This window comes from Strix uralensis, chromosome 7, assembly GCF_047716275.1.
Source record: "Strix uralensis isolate ZFMK-TIS-50842 chromosome 7, bStrUra1, whole genome shotgun sequence".
NCBI classification, from domain to species: domain Eukaryota; kingdom Metazoa; phylum Chordata; class Aves; order Strigiformes; family Strigidae; genus Strix; species Strix uralensis.
This window is the reverse complement of record NC_133978.1, coordinates 27,294,337-27,311,704: the sequence shown is the minus strand read 5'-3', so window position 1 is coordinate 27,311,704 and position 17,368 is coordinate 27,294,337. Positions and strand designations below refer to the sequence as shown.

General features: G+C 61.0%; 1 protein-coding gene across 5 annotated transcripts in view; it reads right to left on the bottom strand.

Moving 5' to 3' along the window:
- KCNIP2 (potassium voltage-gated channel interacting protein 2) overlaps positions 1 to 13,079 on the bottom strand; it is a 47,030-nt gene extending 33,951 nt beyond the window's left edge. For 3 of the 5 annotated variants that reach the window (XM_074875128.1, XM_074875138.1, XM_074875133.1), the window contains exon 1: positions 12,821 to 13,079. In XM_074875128.1, the coding sequence (XP_074731229.1) occupies positions 12,821 to 12,893 (73 nt within the window). In that variant the 5' untranslated portion in view covers positions 12,894 to 13,079. Of the gene's footprint in view, positions 1 to 9,962; positions 10,325 to 12,820 lie in introns of those variants that run through there. The other 2 variants (XM_074875129.1, XM_074875134.1) reach the window with 1 other exon arrangement.
- Positions 13,080 to 17,368: the final 4,289 nt, after the last annotated feature.

The window sequence follows — 17,368 nt, the reverse complement described above, 5'->3', positions numbered from 1 at the left end:
TCGGGCTGATGGCCCCACATGCCAGCACTGACCCTCTCCCCACTCACACCATGAGTGAAGGCTCAGACCTCTGGCCCCCTGCCCCACACTCCCTGCACCATGGGGCAGCAGGGCCACCCACCCAGCATCTTCAGGGTACCTGCTCAGCCCACTGCCAGCCCGAGAGAGCCCCCAGAGACTGCCTTTTTAAACTGACATTTTGGGGACAGGAAAGCTATTTTCGGTTGTTTCAGAGGCAGTGTTTCCATCATAGTCTGTCTGCCTCCGCCGGAGGGAGGAATGCTCTCCCTGGGGGTGCCATGGCAGGCAGCTTTGTGTTGGGCTGTGGTGCTAAGCACCAGCTCCACACCACTGGGTTGTTCTCACCCCCCCAGCTGTCTGCCCAGTGCCTGGAGCCAACGGGCACCAGAGTAGGTGGGAAAAAACATCCCTGGGTTCCCCACCTGGGCACAAGGGTCAGGAGCATCTCACCCAGCAGAGGGGCTGGCAAGGAGGCACAGAGCAGACCCGGGGGGCTGTGGTCCCACCCAGGACCTTCCCAGCATCAGCAAGATGTCTTTTCCACACATCTTGGTGAGACAACCCCAAAAATGAGCACACAGAGCTGTACAGCCGCCCCTCCCCTGGAGCCCCCAAGCAGACTTGATAGGAATAAATGTGCCCGGCAATTACTCGGGGGGGGGAGAGTACAGCCTCCCAGTGCAAGACCTGCTGAGAGGCTCAGAAATAAATATGTTAATAATCAAATATCCATCCTGTGCCTGAGCTCACGAGAGGACTTTCAAGTCTAATTAGCAGCAGATTTGTACTGTCGCTGCCTGGACTCGAGGGACAATTCACCGTGGTTCCCGCGAAGCGAGAGGCTCTGCTATAATTAGCCATCAGCATCCCGACTGCAAGGATTACCTCCAAATCCCCCCCACGCTTCGGGCTGGGGGGCAGGCGGGACCCAGGTAAGCCAAGATGAGAGATACCCCCAGGCTTTGATCTGTGCAAATCGACTCTCGAGCTGTAAATCCAAGGCAGGCAAGAGGACAGGCAGTGAGAACAGGCAGCACACCAGGAGGAGAGGCACCCCCAGTCTGCAGGTCATCCCATGCTCCCCTGCCTGCATGCAACCCCTAAGCAGGCAGCAAGCCCCAGAGTGCCCCCAAAACCTCTCCATCCCCAGACCAATTGTTTCCAAGCCAGGCCTCTGACACCCATGGCTGCCCACAGCTCTGGGAGGCCAGTCTACAAATGGGGGGCATTTTCCAGTCTAATCCAGCCACATGTGTTGTACATCTCATCACCAATGCAAAGAGCTGCCCCCACCCTCCACAAGACCGACACTAAGCGTAGCTGGTGATGCAATGGTGGGTGAGTGGTGCACGGGCACTCGGCACCGCAAGGGAGAGGATTGCATCTGCAAAGAGACCCAGTTCCTTGCTGCAGGCAAACACAAACCTCAGGGCTTGGCAACAATTTGGGGGTGTTCATCAATCCCCGCCCAGACTGGGCTGCCCTGCCACAGCTCGGTGCAGTGCTTTGTCTCGGGAAGATAGAAATCCCGTCAGATCAGACCTTTCCCCAATCCATCACAGCAGGACAGGCAGTGCCCGGGGGAGTGCTCCCACCACCCCTGCCCACGTGTGTTTAAACAGGGGACCATCCTGTTCCCAAGGATGCCGTAACAGACACTGTTCCCGGTGGTACGGCACCTTGCGGGATGGCTGGGATGGGGAGAAAGGGGCAGCCAGGAGAGGAAGACACGGGGGCAGCACCTGGAGGTGCACCACTGCTGGTGGCCAAACAGGGACCAGCCTCCTGGGGAAGGCACAAAGGTGGAAACACAGTGGAGGAATGAGGTAAGGGATGGACAGAAGACAGAGGAGGCCACGTCTGCGCTGAAGACCAAGAGCACAGCTGAGGATGCTCTGCTGAGTGGGGAGCGGGACCCACGAGTCCAGCCCCTCAGGGGGAGTGCCCAGCAGATACTCAGCTGGAGCTCACTGACCCAGCAGCAGCTGCCAGGGACACTCATTAGCACCAACTAATTGCAGGCAGAGGTGGCTGGTCTGCACCTTCCTCCCGTCCTGGCAGTGGGCACAGCTCCGAGCCGAGGGGAGAATTACAGACAGGGCGACGGCGGTCATGCCCAAGGCACCTCCTCAGAGATGGCCTGGAAACGTCTGTGCCAGAGATGCTGTGCCCATGAACAACAAAATCAGCACTTCAGCCCTCTCAGATGCACGCAGGTATCCCACATGCAACCATGCTCCCCAAGCCAGGGCACAGGCCTCCCCATCCAGCTCCTCTGTCAGCCTTGAGAGACCTCCCCAGCGCCACCGGGTTGTTTGTGCCAGCAAACAAGGGGTTACCAGCCCCTCACTTCCCCACAGTTATTTAATTAAGCAGTGATAAAAGGAAAGACGTATTATTGGGAGAGTGACAGCGGGTTGTAATTACAGCAGGGCTGGCTGAGAAAACAAACAGCGCAGAGGGAGGCGGCATGGCATTGGGCCTGGGGAGCCCCCGCAGGCCCTGGGCACCCACATCCCTGCCCCAGAGCTGTGGCCAAGGGCAGAGGTGGGACCCTCGGGTCTGTGGGCAACAGAGGGGGAAAGGCTCCTTTGCCCCAATGGGTGTGGGCCCAAGAGCCTCCTGCTCCAGCTCACATGGGGCTGGGGTGGCCCCGATCCCAACCCCTTCCTGGGGATGCTGAGTCTTAACCAGCCCCAGGGAGCAGCAGCAGGTGTTCAGGGAGTTGCTTTGAAATATTAAACACCATCTCCTCCCTCCCTGCGTTGTTTTGGGGCAGCCCTCTGCATTGAGGGGACTCACTACCCAGCTGGGGCAAGGGAGCAAAGTCCCCGCTGGGATGTGACACCCCAGCGGGGCTCTGCCTGCCCCCCACAGAGCTGGGCATGATTCCCACCTGCTGGGTTCCTCCAGGCTTGGGTTTGAAACGTCTGCCCCATTTCCCACATGCAGCAAGGGGCAGGGGTGGGACATGGGGCATGGCCACGCTGTGAGCAAGCAGCCCATGGCCCCCTCCCTGCCCAGCCACCCAGCAGTGGTGCTGTTCCTGGGGACAAGGAGAGCTTAACCCCCGTGTCCCCTTCAAGGAGTTGGTGGGAGACACTGGGGACCACCACAGTCATGGCTGGGACACATCAGGGTGGCGCGGTCCCGAGGGGTGCACAGCCACCTCCACCCTGCTGCCCATCCTGCACCGTCGATGCCCCTGTCCCCTGCACAGCCCCAGCCCCAGCCATCTACCTTCCCTTTGTTAAATCCTCCTGCTCTCAGCCCAGGCCTGTTTAGGCTCCCCCTCTCCCATTGCAGCATCTTTAAATTAATGCCTGGCCGAGCATGGGATAGAAGGAATTTAACCCTGGGCAGGGGGCAGCCTCCACAATGCCTTTTAATGCCTAAAGCACTCTTCCCTGCCCTTCTCCCACCTCGCCATGCAGGGGAGAGACCAGATCTGCCACAACAACAGCAAGCATCACTTGAGCAAGGGCTCCCAGCACCCACGGTCCTGAGCTGGGGTGGCTGAGGGCAGCGAGTCCTCCTCCAACCAGCCCCCTGCTTGGGGGGCTGGGAGGTCGCTGGGAGGGAGCCCCAGTCGTGCTTGTGTCTGCAACCTGTGCATGGATTTGCTATCGCCAGCAGCAACAGCCAGCTGGGACCTCACTGCCAGCAGTTCCAGAGCTGCTCTTTGGGGCTGCAGGGCCCCAAGCCATGGGGTCCCACACAGCCTGCACCTCTGTCAGGGTACCTCGGGGTCCCCAGCTCTGCAGCAAGAAGCTGGGAGGGATTTGGCTGCTGGTGGGATGCACTTGCAACCCCACAGCTTGGGGAGCCCAGAGGAGCTGGAGCAGCACATGGCAGGGACAAGGCAAGGACGCGGGGTGCCACAACACACACGCCGATTGATGCAGGGGACGCTTCTTGCCTGTGCCACCATGCAGAAGTTGAGATGAGCTCCTTTCGGAGGAGCTGTGCGAGGGTGAGCAGACACCAAGGCCACAACAAACAGATCCATCCCACACAGCCAGAGCCCAGGCGGGACTTGATATTTTTTGGGAAAATGCCTCAGGGAGCCGACTCCATTGCTGCCTGCACAGTGCAGCCGTGGGACCACAACCCCAGCAAGACCTGGAATGCTCCCAGCCAGCGATCCCACCAAGCTGCCCTCTCCCAGGACAGTGGGGAGCCAGGGCCAGGCATCACCTGCCAGAGCAGTGCTCCCGCTGATCCTCTCCGCTATGCAACAAATTATTCCACTCGCATTAATGACTTTGCGGCAAAGGGGGAAATGACATGAATGATTCCCAGTGCCTGGGAGTGACTCATTTTGCATGGCAGAGGGGAGGCGAACGGGGAGGGCGGGTGCTGGGGGAAATTTGGTTGGGTCAGCATGAACGGCACAGGGCAGGGGCTGGGCTTGGAAGATGCAACTTTTGGAAGGAAAGTCAGAGGGGAAGAAAGAGGTACTTAAGGGCAGATGCCACCATCCAGGAGAGGGCTGAGATGTCCCCGAGGGATGCTGGGATCAGTCGTAACCACAGCATATTACAGCATCCCTCACTGCGCTGCCTGAGCCCCGCACCCATTTGTCAACCTGTGTTGCAACCCCAAAACCTGGCACCAGCAGCCGTCCCTCCCCACTTCAGGGTAAGATTAGGAACTGAGACCCCATGCAGGTGCAACCAGAGGCTGGGGGTGCTGTGCCCTACCACCAGACCCCCCCAAATCCAGCATGCCCCTAGGAGCACAGCAGGATGGGCAGGGTGGGCAGCTGCCCAACATGGCCCTTGGGGCAGGAGGGGACTTGTCACTCAGGCTGCAGCACAGAGCCTGCCATCTGACTCTCTCCCTTCTCCCTCAACTCTGGGAAGCTTTGCTAAATCACACCATTAAAAATTTATCCATATTTCCTCCCAGAGTAAATCAAGAGCCGTCAAGGGCCAGCCAGCCAAGCCAGCCCAGCCAGCCACCTCCTGGGGACACCAGAGGACTTCAACAACCCACTGCCAAGTAGCCCCAGGGGGACCCTTGCAGTGACGGAGGGTCGGGTAGATTATTGCCTTTAAACCAATTCGGGGGCTTTCTGTAAGGAATACAATGTTTAAAAATTCAGTCTAGGAAGAAGCAATTAACCAAACAGGCCAGGAGCAGTGGCTAGCCTGTCTAATCTCGTTAGCAAGCAGCCTGGCTCTCGTTTCACCCCGACACAGCTGGATGGGCCACAGTAACCGGGTGAGAGCAGCCAGACAGCTCTTCCCCGGCTCCTGTTGAGTCTGAGGGTGATCCATGGATGTGTGAGTTTACCACTGCCTCCCTGCATCCCACAGGGCTGCATCTTCCCCAGCCAGACCAAAGGAAAAACCCTGGAAATCCTCTTTCCTGTGTCTCAGATCCTGGCCAGATTGTCACCAATGCTCCATCCCTAAAAAGCACTTCTTTGGTGTCCAAATGTGTGGGTTTGGTGATGGGAAGAGGGCAGGTAAGGAAGCCAGTGCATCCCAGCCCTGCTTGCTGCTGGGGTCAGTGCCTGGAGCCAGGAGAGGGGTCCCACTTTCTGCCCCACGGAGGCTCAGTGACAGGGTCCTGCTAATCTCTCACGGTAGCATCTTGCCAAGAAACCTCCCTCTGCTTCAGGAATGTCACTGCCATGGGAGGTGGCTCACGGAGGCAGCAGGACAGCCCAGAGGAGTCCTGTCCTGCCCAGTCAGTCCCTCTGTCTCCGCATGGCAGAGCTGGGCCAGCACACTGGTGCCACCAGCCCACCTGCAGAGTTAGTCACTCCATCACTGTCTCTGACCTGCTCCCGGGAGAGGGACCGCAGGTGAAGCCATCCATCTCCACTGCCAGCCTGGCACCAGCCCTTGGGGCTCCAAGCATCCCCTGCCTGTCCATGGGCACAGCTGCTGCTGTGGCACAGTCCTCGTCTGACCTCTCCGTGGGTCAGTCAGATCCCACACCACTCCCTCTCATCCAGGACGAAGCCACCTGCTTGTCCCAGGTACAGCCCAGGGCTCTCTTAAGCGGAGCATGGAGCTGGCACAGGAATCAGATGGGCACCGCAGCAGCCATGCTCAGAGATGGGGCACCTGCTTGTATGTCCCCCAGTCCTCGACATCCCCAGGTGGGGTGAGCAGGAGAGGCATGGACGGGACACCATCCCTCTTGCCGCACCCCAGAGCTCCCAGCAGCAATGCTAACACTGTCCCAGGATTGAGAGGGGTGCCAGCTGCCTGAACAGGAGGGATCCAGACCTGATAGGTTCAAAAGCCAGGTGGCTCCTGCCCAAACGGGGCTGGAGTCACCTAGAGGCAGACAGAGCTGAGCCGTGGGGCTGCTCCCAGCCACAGACAGGGGAGGCCCGATGTTGTGAGAGCATGGGCACGCACAGGCACATATACAACACCCCTGCCCACTGGCATTCATAGGTGACTCATCCTTTACAGACCACAGAGGAAATGTTTAAGAACACCCAAATTCAGAGGCAGCAAAGGTGAGAGCCCCCTCTCTCCTCATGCCCAGCAGTTCCTGTTGAGCGCAGCAGCCATTCTGCCCCCAGCTCCCCTCCTGCAGAGCTCCGTTTCCAAACAAGCCAACTACTCGCACCGCTCCCCGGGGGGCTGCACCACCCATTTTCATTTGAAGCGGAAGACAAATTTCCTTAAAAGCCAGAAGCAGCCAGATCCACAGCAGCTTGGGGACAGGAGGACCCCGGTAAGAGCCTCCCACCCAGCACAGCCCTGCTGCCACATCCCCTTTGCAAAGCCACTCAGTAGGGTATCACTGAAAGCGAAGCCACTCCGTCCCCTGCATCCCATCCCCAGCCCTGTCCCATGCACTGTCCTGCTGCTCACCCCCATGGCATTGCACCCACCCAGCCCCAGCTGCCGGCAGAGCACCCTGGCATGGACAGTGGGTTGAACAGGACCCCTGCACCCACCCCCAGCCGCTGCTCCATGGAAAGGGGCTCCTCTCCCCCTTTGCTCTCAGGGAACCCGCTTGCACCAGCCCCAGCAGTTCACTTGCTTGGCAATAACCACCCCCAGTGCTCCGCAACCCCTTAGTGGAGGATTTTGATCCCCCACCCCAAGACAGAGCCCCTCACCGTGGCGTCGGGGAGACAGCCCGCCCAGCTCAGCCCCCGGCAGGGCACGGCAGGGAGATTCATTTCACTAGAGGCTCATTCATCTGCAGCACGATTAAAGCCCAGGGCTTGGATCCATCCCGGCGGCAGGAGAGCGATTTGCCAGCAGATGGATTTATCATCTCCCAAGAACAGCAATTTGGCTTAAACAAAACCAAAGCACTTCTCCTAATGAAAACACCACTAATGAGCAGGGCCAGCAAGGAAGGGGGAGGGCAGCTCCACTAATGGGGTCTCTCCTGTCCTTTGGGGCTGGTGTGACCCCCTGATGCCCCAGCTGCAAGGCAAGGGCATGAGGCTCAGCTCCAGCTGGGACCTATGGACCCAGTATGGCCCTGGGGGAAACCAGAGCCTGCTCCAGGTACCAGCTCTGCTCACCCTCCTAATCTTCCTCCTGTTCAAGCTCCTAAAGCTCAGGGGGCAACTGGTTCCAGCACAGCACACAGCAGGAAAGCAGCATCACCAAGTCCAGACACCTCCAGTTGCAGCATGGCCAGCTGCAGGGAAAAACTCCTCTCCGTGCCCGAACACAGAGATGGTGAAAGAGCAAACCCCTCCCTGCCCGTGCATCACCAGCCCTGTGCAGCAGGAGCTGTGCACCTTGGCCGAAGTTGCGACAGTCCATGAATTATGCATCGGTATCTGCAGAAATCAGCTGTTTAACCGCCCCGACCAAACCCACGAACTTCCTGTCAATTAATCCTGTGCCACCAATTCCCCGTGGGCTCTGACCTGCCTCTGCCTGCAGGGATGCAGCAGAAGCTGCCAAAACCTCAGCTCTGGCCTTTCCACCTGCATAACCCAACCTGCCCGTGGGCAGCAGTACCCAGTGGCATCGTCCCCGTGCCCCCTGCCCCGCATGCAGCTCTGCCCCGGCGTGGGCTCAGAGCAGCATCCCACCTCCTCACTGACAGGATCTCAGCCTCTGATCAGGAGAGGCCACAACGCCCCGTGAAAGGGGATTCATCGGTATCGAAGGGCTGCAGGCAAGCCAGGACAGCAAAGAGGCAAGAGGGAGAGGGGTACAGATGCCAAAGAGAGGGAGACAGCAGACAGAGACGAGGCAGAGTCAGGCAATGCTCCCATCGCCCCAGGAAGGTGCAGCATCCATTGAGGGCAGGGCTCTTTGGCACAGAGGGGACCCCATGGGAACCCCCCGCCCCAGCACATGAGTGGGAGCCCTTTCCCCACCCTACCCCACCCTGACTGGGGGCCTCCTGAGGAGCTTGGGGACCTGGCTCGAGGGTCAGCCCAGCTTCCAGCCCAGCCTCACCACTGGGCCATGGGCAGCGGGAGCAGAAGTGGCAAGCAGAGGGGGGACGCGTGGGGCAGCAGCGGCAGTGCGGAGGAGGCAAGTTAGCGGGGGAGCAAGGGGACAGGCAGCACTCTCAGTTCTCACAGGCTGCATCCCCCAGAGGAAGGACATTGGTGTGTGTCACCCCTCCTTGGGGGCTGCTTCTAGGAGAGGATAACCCACACGCGTTGCTGGCCACAGGGATGCAGGCGGCCAGCCCTGCCAAACTCGTGTGGGCAGGGCAGAGCTAGGCAGCCGTGCACCCAGGGGTGTTCCTGTGCTGCTTGAGGAAGCAACTAGGTGAGAAAAGGAGCTTTGTTCTGGGTATGGGCGAGGTGTGCTGCCATGGTCTTGGGCACAGTCTCCATCCCCGTCCCCCTCCCCAGGATCCACCCCAGCAGGCAGCCACAGGCATGGCACACAACCTGCCACACACGCTCGCAACCCGGTGCCCAGACAGCCCCTGCCTGCCTCCTGCCCTCCCTCCCACACTGTCACAACATCCTTCAGCTGCAGATCCCAGCTCTTCCCTTACACACACTATTATTTGGGACAGGCTAGCACTGACATCCCCTCCAAATCCTGGGAAATAAATTATCCCCCTTGCAGGTGGAAATCCTACACTACGGCAAGCTCACAGAGATTTTCCATCTGCCTGGGTGATCACAGACTGCGAGCAGCCACGATGGAGCCGCTGGGTTTGCCAGCAGCAGAACAAGCCCCTGGCGCAGCCCTAGATCTGCCCATCACCTGGTACCCGCCTGCGGCAGACGCATCGCTGGGGCATGGCTCTTCGGCTTTACACCAGAGCCCGGCTCCTGCTGCCCTCCTGCCAACCCCACTGACCCGTCCTCCCTTCATCATGTCTGTGGAGGACAGCTCAGCCCCATCTCTCCTTTCTTACTGCCACCAGGAGAGATGCCTCTGAAACACCCTCCCTCCAGGTAGGGCGGAGAGCTCAGCCAGATGCTGCACTGGTACCTATGGTTTTCATCTCACTGGGTGGGCTGCTAAAAGTGCAAAGAGTTAGGGAGTCCCCATCCCTCAGCCGTGCCTTGGGAGGCAGGAGGATCCCAAAGCTCTGCAGATGGTCTCTATAGCAATTGCTCACCCACTGCAAACGCTGCGGCTGCCTTTGGGGTGGAGCAAAGGGAGGGAGAAAGCAGGGGTGAAAAGCGAGCCTCCTAACACCTTTTGGGGGACCAACAGCCCCAGAGGTGAATCCCTCATCCTTCCAAAACGCAGCTAGGGGGTTTGACCCACCCAAGGCCTGCCTGGGTGTTGACCCTGTGCTAGTCCATGCCACCCTGCTCGCAGGACACAGCACGGCTGGGACAGGCTTGTCCCGCAGAGTGAGATGGGGCCCAGGGCCACGCACCCCTGCTCCCCAGCTGGGGCTGGGGCATTCCTGCTGCCCACACACCCCTGCGGAGCAGCAGGCAGAAAGGAAAGCTGCCTCCAAGCCCCCCTCGCCTCTTGCGCTGCCAGGATTTGGGGCCAGGGACACGGTACCTGTGCTCCTCGGGGCAAAGCGGCTCTGGGCTCCCATTTCTCCCGCACGCAGGGCCATGTCCAGAGCAGTCCCAAGACACTGCTCCAGGCTCTGCTTGCACACTAATCGCTCATGTCATTAGAGGGCTGGAGGAATAATGTAATTTATGGACGGCTTTTACTTCTCGCTAGCGTCATCTAAATACCCCAGAAATGGACCAGTTTAATTTCCTAGTGGCGTAACCTAAACATTTCTCTTCTTAACACCCAGGCAGGCGCCCAGCCCCAGGCTCAGCAGCCGGGCACGGCCGGTGCCTGCCCTCGCCCCATGCCACCACACCGGGGCCAGGCGCGGGCAGAGTCCATCCCGGCTGGCCCCAGCACAGCTGGCCCGTGCTCCCCGGCACAGGGAGCCGGTGCCTGCTCTCCCCGCCGCTCACACTCAGGCCGCTTTCATTCACTCAGGCGCTCTCATCTCTCACACACACATCCACGTGCCGCACGCCTGCACAGCCCACAGCTGCTCTGGCCAGGGACCCAGGGCAGCTGGGCACTGCTGGAGATGCTGCGACGAGGGGGGCTGTCACTGCACACCCGCTTTCAGCAGCTCTTTAAATTTTAAAATCAGTGTGCTGCTGGGAAAGGTGTGGGGGGCTCCCACCCTGAGCACAGCTGGGGGTCCTGCTACCCTCCTTTGGAAGGGGGTATTGCTAACCCTTCCCTGGGCATGCATAGATGGAGGTCTCATTGCCCCCACCCCTGTTTTTGGGGAGCGATGGGGAGGCAGCAGGACTGACTGCTCTCCTCATGCACACCAGCGATCACTGGAGCTGCTGTGGGGCTCTTGCATCGCCTGACATCAAATCATCTCTCTCGGTTAACAGCTCTTGTATGGCAGATGTCCCCCTGACCCTGATGGACCCTGACAGATGGAGGTCCCCAAGGCTGCAGAAACACCCCAAACTGCCCATGCTTGTCCCCAAGCAGGGCTGAGCTATCAAACACTGCGTGCTGGCAGGGACCCTCCCAACTGCAGGGAGAGACTAAGCCCATGCTGGCACTGCCAGCTCCACCCTGGGGTTTTGCTACGGCTCCATGGGGGTCCCAGCTCCTCAACACATCCCAGAAGAAGCGAGACAGCCTGGGCCAGGTTAGCAGGCAGGGGCTTGAGCTATTAAAGCCTCCCCAGAGCTAAGGCTGCATCCCCTCTCCTCCTGCTGCATCACTTCCACACTCTTTCTGGGAGAAAAACAACTTTCCCTCCACCGGGAGGGACGGCCTCCGCGCGTTCAGCCAACACAGGGGAAATCGGTGCTGCCACGACCAGTTCCCTCCCTGGGTAGCTGGTGTTACACCGGCTCTGCCCTGGCAGGTCAGTGACCTGACAGTGATGGCAAATGAGTGACATGACCTCCCGGGGCCTCCATTTCCCACACTGAGAAATGGGGCAGATATTTCCAGCCTCATTCCCCAGAGGCTTCCCAGCAGCCCTGTCCCCGCGGGCGGGGGCTGACACAGCAGCTCCCCTCTGCCCAGGTTCCCGCTGCACTGCTGGCTCGGTGGTAAGCCCAGGCATAAAAGGTCTCAGCCTCGGAGAGACTGGAATTTATTTTTAACCTCCGTTTGATTTAAATCCATATGGACATTTTAAAGTTACCGGAGAAACCAAAAGTTGTGTGTGGGTTCCAAGTTCCTACACAGCTCAAAAATATCTTCCCTGCAGCACGTTTGGGCAGGCAGTAAGCAGCATTTCCCACGCGTGGGGCTGCTCGGCAAAGCAGAGCAGGGGTCCTGCCCTGCTACCACCACCTCCTTGAAACTCCAGAGCAAAGCCTGAAATCCACACCAGACCGCGGCAGGAAAAGCATCACCGGGACTCGGGGGAGCTGCCTCTGCACACACCCCAGTGCCTGCGGCACGAGGGCACCCAACCCTACCAGCCATGGACAGGTTTGGCTCCCTCGTGGGTCCCGGGAGGCAGACGGGAACCGCTGCCCCGTTTCACAGCTGCTGTGAGGAAGGCCCTGAAAGGGGATGGGATTTGGCCTGATCCATGGAGAGCACGTGGGGAAGGAGGGATGTTGCCAGCCCCAGCCCAGCTGCTTTGCTACCCGACAGTGGGGGATGAGGTGGGATGGATGGACGGATGTTGTGGTGGGATGAGGGATGCCAGGCAATTCTCTGCTGGGACAAAGGATGGAGGGGGATGCAATAGGGTCACAGATGGGTCATATTTGGCCTCACTGTCCTGCAGCCACCCCATCCTGGGGGCAGAGCATCTCTGGAGGTGCTCTAAGGGACACCGGGTGACAGGCAGAGAAGACACCAGGCTCTGTGGCGTTGCTGGGGTTTGCTGAGTAGGGTGAGCCTCTCCATTCCCAGGGGTAACCTGCGGCTGGGGTGCTGCCATGCCACCCCAGAGTGCAGCGGGGGGTCCACGGCATGGCAGAGAGAGTCCAGTGCCAAACCCTGGTGTCCCGAGGGGATTGGGAGCAGCGGTGGGGGAAGGTGAGCTTTGGGGTAGCCAAAAGAGATTCAAGCATCCCACCCCCCGGCGGGGGGGCCTTTTCCCTACAAACCTGCCTCAGGGCAACCTTCGCCCGGCTGGGACCGACCCTAACACCCCCACCACCCCCCGAGCAACCCCCGTCCCCGGGCCCGGGACTGTCCCCCTGCTCCAGCGCCGGAGTCGCGGCCCCGCCCCCCCCCCTTCCCCGGGCAAGGCGTGCGGCGAAGCGGGGCGGGCAGGGGGCCGGGGCTCAGCCGGGTCTGGAAGCGGGGAGGGCCGGGGTGCCCGGGGCCGGGTCGGGGTGCCCGGGGTCGCCCCCGTGCCGTGTTCCCGAGCGGCTGCTGCACCTTCCCCGGCGGGCGGCACTCACCCGTGAGCTGGTCGTAGGAGCCGTCCAGGTCGCGGGAGTCGGACAGGCTCTCCTTCCTGCCCTTGCTCCGCATCTTCCCGCCCCGCCGAGCGGCGGGGGGAACCGCGACGGGGCGCACGGGCTCCGCCGCCGGGCAGGGGGGGCCCGCGCCCGCCGCCTCCCCCCGCCCCGCCGCCCGCGGCAGCAGGAAGGGGCCGGCGGTGCCGGGGAGCTCGGCTCCGTGCGGCTCGGTACGGCAGGCAGGAGCGCGCAGCCGCCCCGTTCCCCGCCGCCGCCGCCGCCGCCGCCGCCGGGGCTGGGCACGGCCGCCCCCTCCCTCCCGTCCTTCCCCGCCTCCTCCCGGGAGCCGCCGGCCCGGCCCCGCCGCCCTGCGCCGCCGCGGGGAAACTGAGGCACGGCCGGGCGGCGGGGCGGGGGGGACGCGCTCCGGGGCAGAGGCAGCGAGGGAGCTGCTCCTGGCTGCACCGAGTGGGGGCTCCGGCTGCTTGGGGGACCCCCGGCGGTCAGGGACTGAGCGGGGACGGAGAAGGCACGGGGCAGCAGGAGGAGCGCAGACCCCCGCGGCCGGCTGCGGGGGAGCGAGGGCTCCCCAAGCCCTGCGCGTCGGTGCCCACGCTGGGCTGTGCCTTGAGAGCTACAGAGGAAGGGGGACCCCAGCCCTGCCCAGTCCAGGGTGGCTGCTGCATCCCCCCCTCGGGGAGAAGCTGGTTGGGAAATCGGTCAGGGGTGGAGGAGACGGGCAGCAGCCGAGAGACGCAGCAGAGATGTGGGGAGGGTGGCCCAGGTCCGCCGGCTTGCAAGCAAGCACAGGAGCGGGTCCCCCTGTTGCCCCCCCACCCCGAGCACAGGTTTCCCACGCAGGGTTGGAGCCTTTAGCAGGATTTTCCCCCATCTGCTGCAGCCCCAGAGTGCGGGTGAAGAACAGCACGCCTTGGGGGGGCTTCCAGGTGCTGCCAAGAGAGGAGCTGATGATGCCCACAGTTATTTGCTGCCACCTGTGCACAATGCCATCCCAGGGGATGCAAAATATCCTGGACAATCCCTCACATGGGCAAAGCCACGGGCTTTTGTCATGCCACTGCCTGCGCACTGCCAGCTCGCACCGTGCGGGGGTCCTGGGCGCATCTCGGGGGCTGCCCAGCTCCTGGCGTTTCCCACCTCTCCTCCCTTCATCCTCTGATCTATGCAGACAGACAAAGGGGATCGAGAGCCGGAGGGGAGGCAAAGTGTCGGGTCCGGGTCCCTGTGCCCAGCTTGTCCCTCCCGGCCCTTGGAGCTGCGGGGCAGAAAGGGAATCCAGAGCAGCGCGGAGGGAGGGCCACGCTCACGCGGCAGCGTGTTGTCAGCGTGCTTTGGTGTCAAGCCATGAAAGAAGCCGCCTTAGCGAGGCAGCGATGCTTAGCAACTGCCTGGATCTAAAAATAAGAGCCATTTAGCAAGGAAAACGCAGTAGAGAAATGCTCGGAGAACTAAACACATTCCCCTGGCCCTCCCTGTGGCCTGGCCACCTTCACAGAGCCCATGTGTGCAGTCCGTATGGAGAAAAACACCCGGGACAGCCCTGGAGATGCCCCCTCTGCTTAGCCAGAGTCCAGCCAGCCCAGGGACCCCCTGTGCCACTGGGCTTGTCCGTCCTGCTGCTCCTTGCCCTCCCCGTTCTCCTTCCTCCATCCTCTCCATCGCATTTTCAGCCACATCCTCTTGGCAGCCCCTGGGGACCAGCAGCGTCCAAGGGAGGTAGCCTCCGTCGGTCATCGGTTGGGGGGGCTGTGTAAGCGATGCCAGGCGAACCTGCCCCATCTCCAACATCCTGCGGGTCCATCCCACTGTGGATGTGGCAGGGCCAGCAGAGCTGCACGGGGGAAGTTTTCACCTTCTGCCATCCCCGGTCCATCGGGAGACAAACATGGCTATTTTTATCCCAGCTAAGTGCTCCTGTTCCTGCAGGCAAGTGAGAGATGCTCTGCCAGACTGGGGAGAGGGGGGAAAGTTGGGTGGGTTGGTGGGTACCATGGGGTAGGATGGGGCAGCCCCAAGGCCAGGCTGACACAGCCCATCCCCCTGCAGTGTAGAAAACGGGGGACACAGCTCACTTGCTCGCTGGTCACGGCTCCTTTCCTTAGCGGACACGAGGGCTGGGCATCCTGCCAGGATTCACAGCCTTTGAGCCTTTCTCTGCTCTGGAAAAATGCAACGTCCTCCCCTAAATGTTCCGCTGGGAGCCAGGGGTCTGCAGGATGCCAGGGTGGGAGCAGCAGCTTTCTGCTGCAGGAATGAGACTGGTCCCTGCCTGCCCACCTGCCCAAACAGGCCCTGCTGCAGGTGCACTGGGCACAGAGATACCTTGGTAAACACATCTGGCCAGGGACGGGCACGGTGGCAACGTCACACCGGAGTGCAGAAAGCACCCTTTGCGGCACGTCTGACCAGGACGTGCAGCAGATGCAGAAGGGCTGAGCCGGGCTGAGGAAGATCACCTAAGCGGCATCCAAGGCTTTAATCAATGCTCTTGTGCCCTGCACAGACCCACTGCCACCGGCCACATCAACCACAAAAGCAATCAGCACGTCTGGGGTGGGCAGGAGCCATCCACAGGTAGGGCTGCGCTGCTGCAGATGCTGGATTAACTGTTTTCAGAGGATGAGAAGAGCTCCGGCAGCTCTTGTGAGCCCAGATCCCTGTTACAAGGGGTAACTGAGAGGGAGGGCCAGGCCCCAGCTGGGAAAGAAGTGGCACAGGCTCCACAGCAAATGGGGCACAGCTCACCGTGAAGCCTGTACCCCAATTCCCGGGACCAGGGAAGTGTGGAAAAGGCAGGTGGCTGGATCCAGCCTGCTGGGGTGGGCAGGGGTCCTGTGGAAGCACCCAAGTCCCTGAGCTCATCTCTGGGAGAGCAGCAGAGAGCCACGGGAGAAACAGGGCCACATAACCCAGACCCAGGGCTTGGCACAGCCAGCAGCGGGGTGGGATGGGGAGGGAGGACAGGGTGGCAGGTGGGAGATATGAGGAGGGAGGCAATCTGGGGGCACAAGGGGTGCTGCACCCTGAAGTGCACCCTGGGCTCTCAGAGGCAGGGTGTCCCCGTGACCACCCATCCACCCTCACCGTGATGGAAATCACCCATTCGCATCAGCCCGGGCGCGAGGCACATTCCCTAAGTGGCCCATCTGTCACCCTGTCAGCAGCAGCGGCGCTTCGATAACGGACATCTGCACGGGATTAACGCTACTCCCCAGGCAGCAGAGCTGCAGCCGGCAACGGCTCTGAGCCAGGGCGAGAGGGGCCGGGAGGTGCGCGCAGGGCCACGCTGCCCAGGGGGCTTGTTTGTCCCCAGGTCAGCGTGTGGCCGGCGCAGCCTTGTCGGGAGTAGCTGGGGAAGCGGACAAGTTTGGGGATGCTCCGGTGTTGCCCAGAGCACTGAATGCAGAGCCCCGCTGCAGGCAGAGCTCTGCCTGGCTGCCACCAGCCTCGTCCAGACCCAGGCTGGACCAGGCTGAGCCCACCCACAACCATCCCTGTTCCTCTCCAGGGCACCCACCCTGCAATATGGGGCCAATCCCTTTGGCTCATCCATGCCCCCAGCTCCCCACTGGGACCCCCTGCTGTGGGGGCAGCAGCCTGCTCTCTGCTGCTGCTGACGCACGTGTCCCCTCGGAGCCCAGCTGAAAACCCCAGGCTTGACACAGAGCCCAAGACGATCCCAAACTGCTCCCATCCGCAAAAGCAAAAATAGCCTGGAAAGGAGGCAGGAGTGCTGGGGTCCGCACCCCACTGGGCTGGGGTAGAGGGGTACGGGGAGCTCTCCCCCAGGCACGGGCCCTGCAAGACCTCTGCAAACAGCCCACTGCAGCTGTTATAGGGGGACAGGGAGAGGGAAAGATGCAATTTAACACTTCATTAGGTAACCACAAGGCATCGATCTGCCCTGCCAGCCCGTGTGTTGCCTAATTGCATACCTCCATTCTTATTAATTCTATCAGAAAAGCAGAGAGCGGGACTTGGGAGCCTGATCCTATCTTTAGGAAATTCTAAACAGAGATGTAATTGCCAAGTGCTCTAAATCACGGTGCTTTATCCACTGTTAACAGTATTTTAAAGCTGTGGTCATCAATAGCAGTCCTCAGGATATGGTCTCAGCAGATGCCATTAATCTTATTTTGGCTGTTGCCTGGTGCCTCTGGGCTCAGACTTACACTCGGCAGCGAGAAACAGCTCTGCTCCCTGGGCAGAGAGGGCTCCCAAGCAGCTCCCAGGCTGGGACACGGGATGCAGCACCCAGGGGCCGGTTCTGGGAGCAGAGGGCAGAAACGGGAGGTCCCGAAGCCGGCTTCACCTCTTGCAAAAATGCCAGCAAACAGCAACCATAGCTGGAGATGAGCAGCTTAGCACCAGGGGCTATTCTCCTCCCAGGGCCCAGGCAGCCCCCACCCAGAGGAGGGATGCTCGTGGCCGTGCAGTGGCTGTGGGGGGGCTCCAGGAGGAGAAAATGGCCTCACTCAGGAATAAAGCACAGTATCTACTACAACCGCAGAGGAAATGGATCTGGAT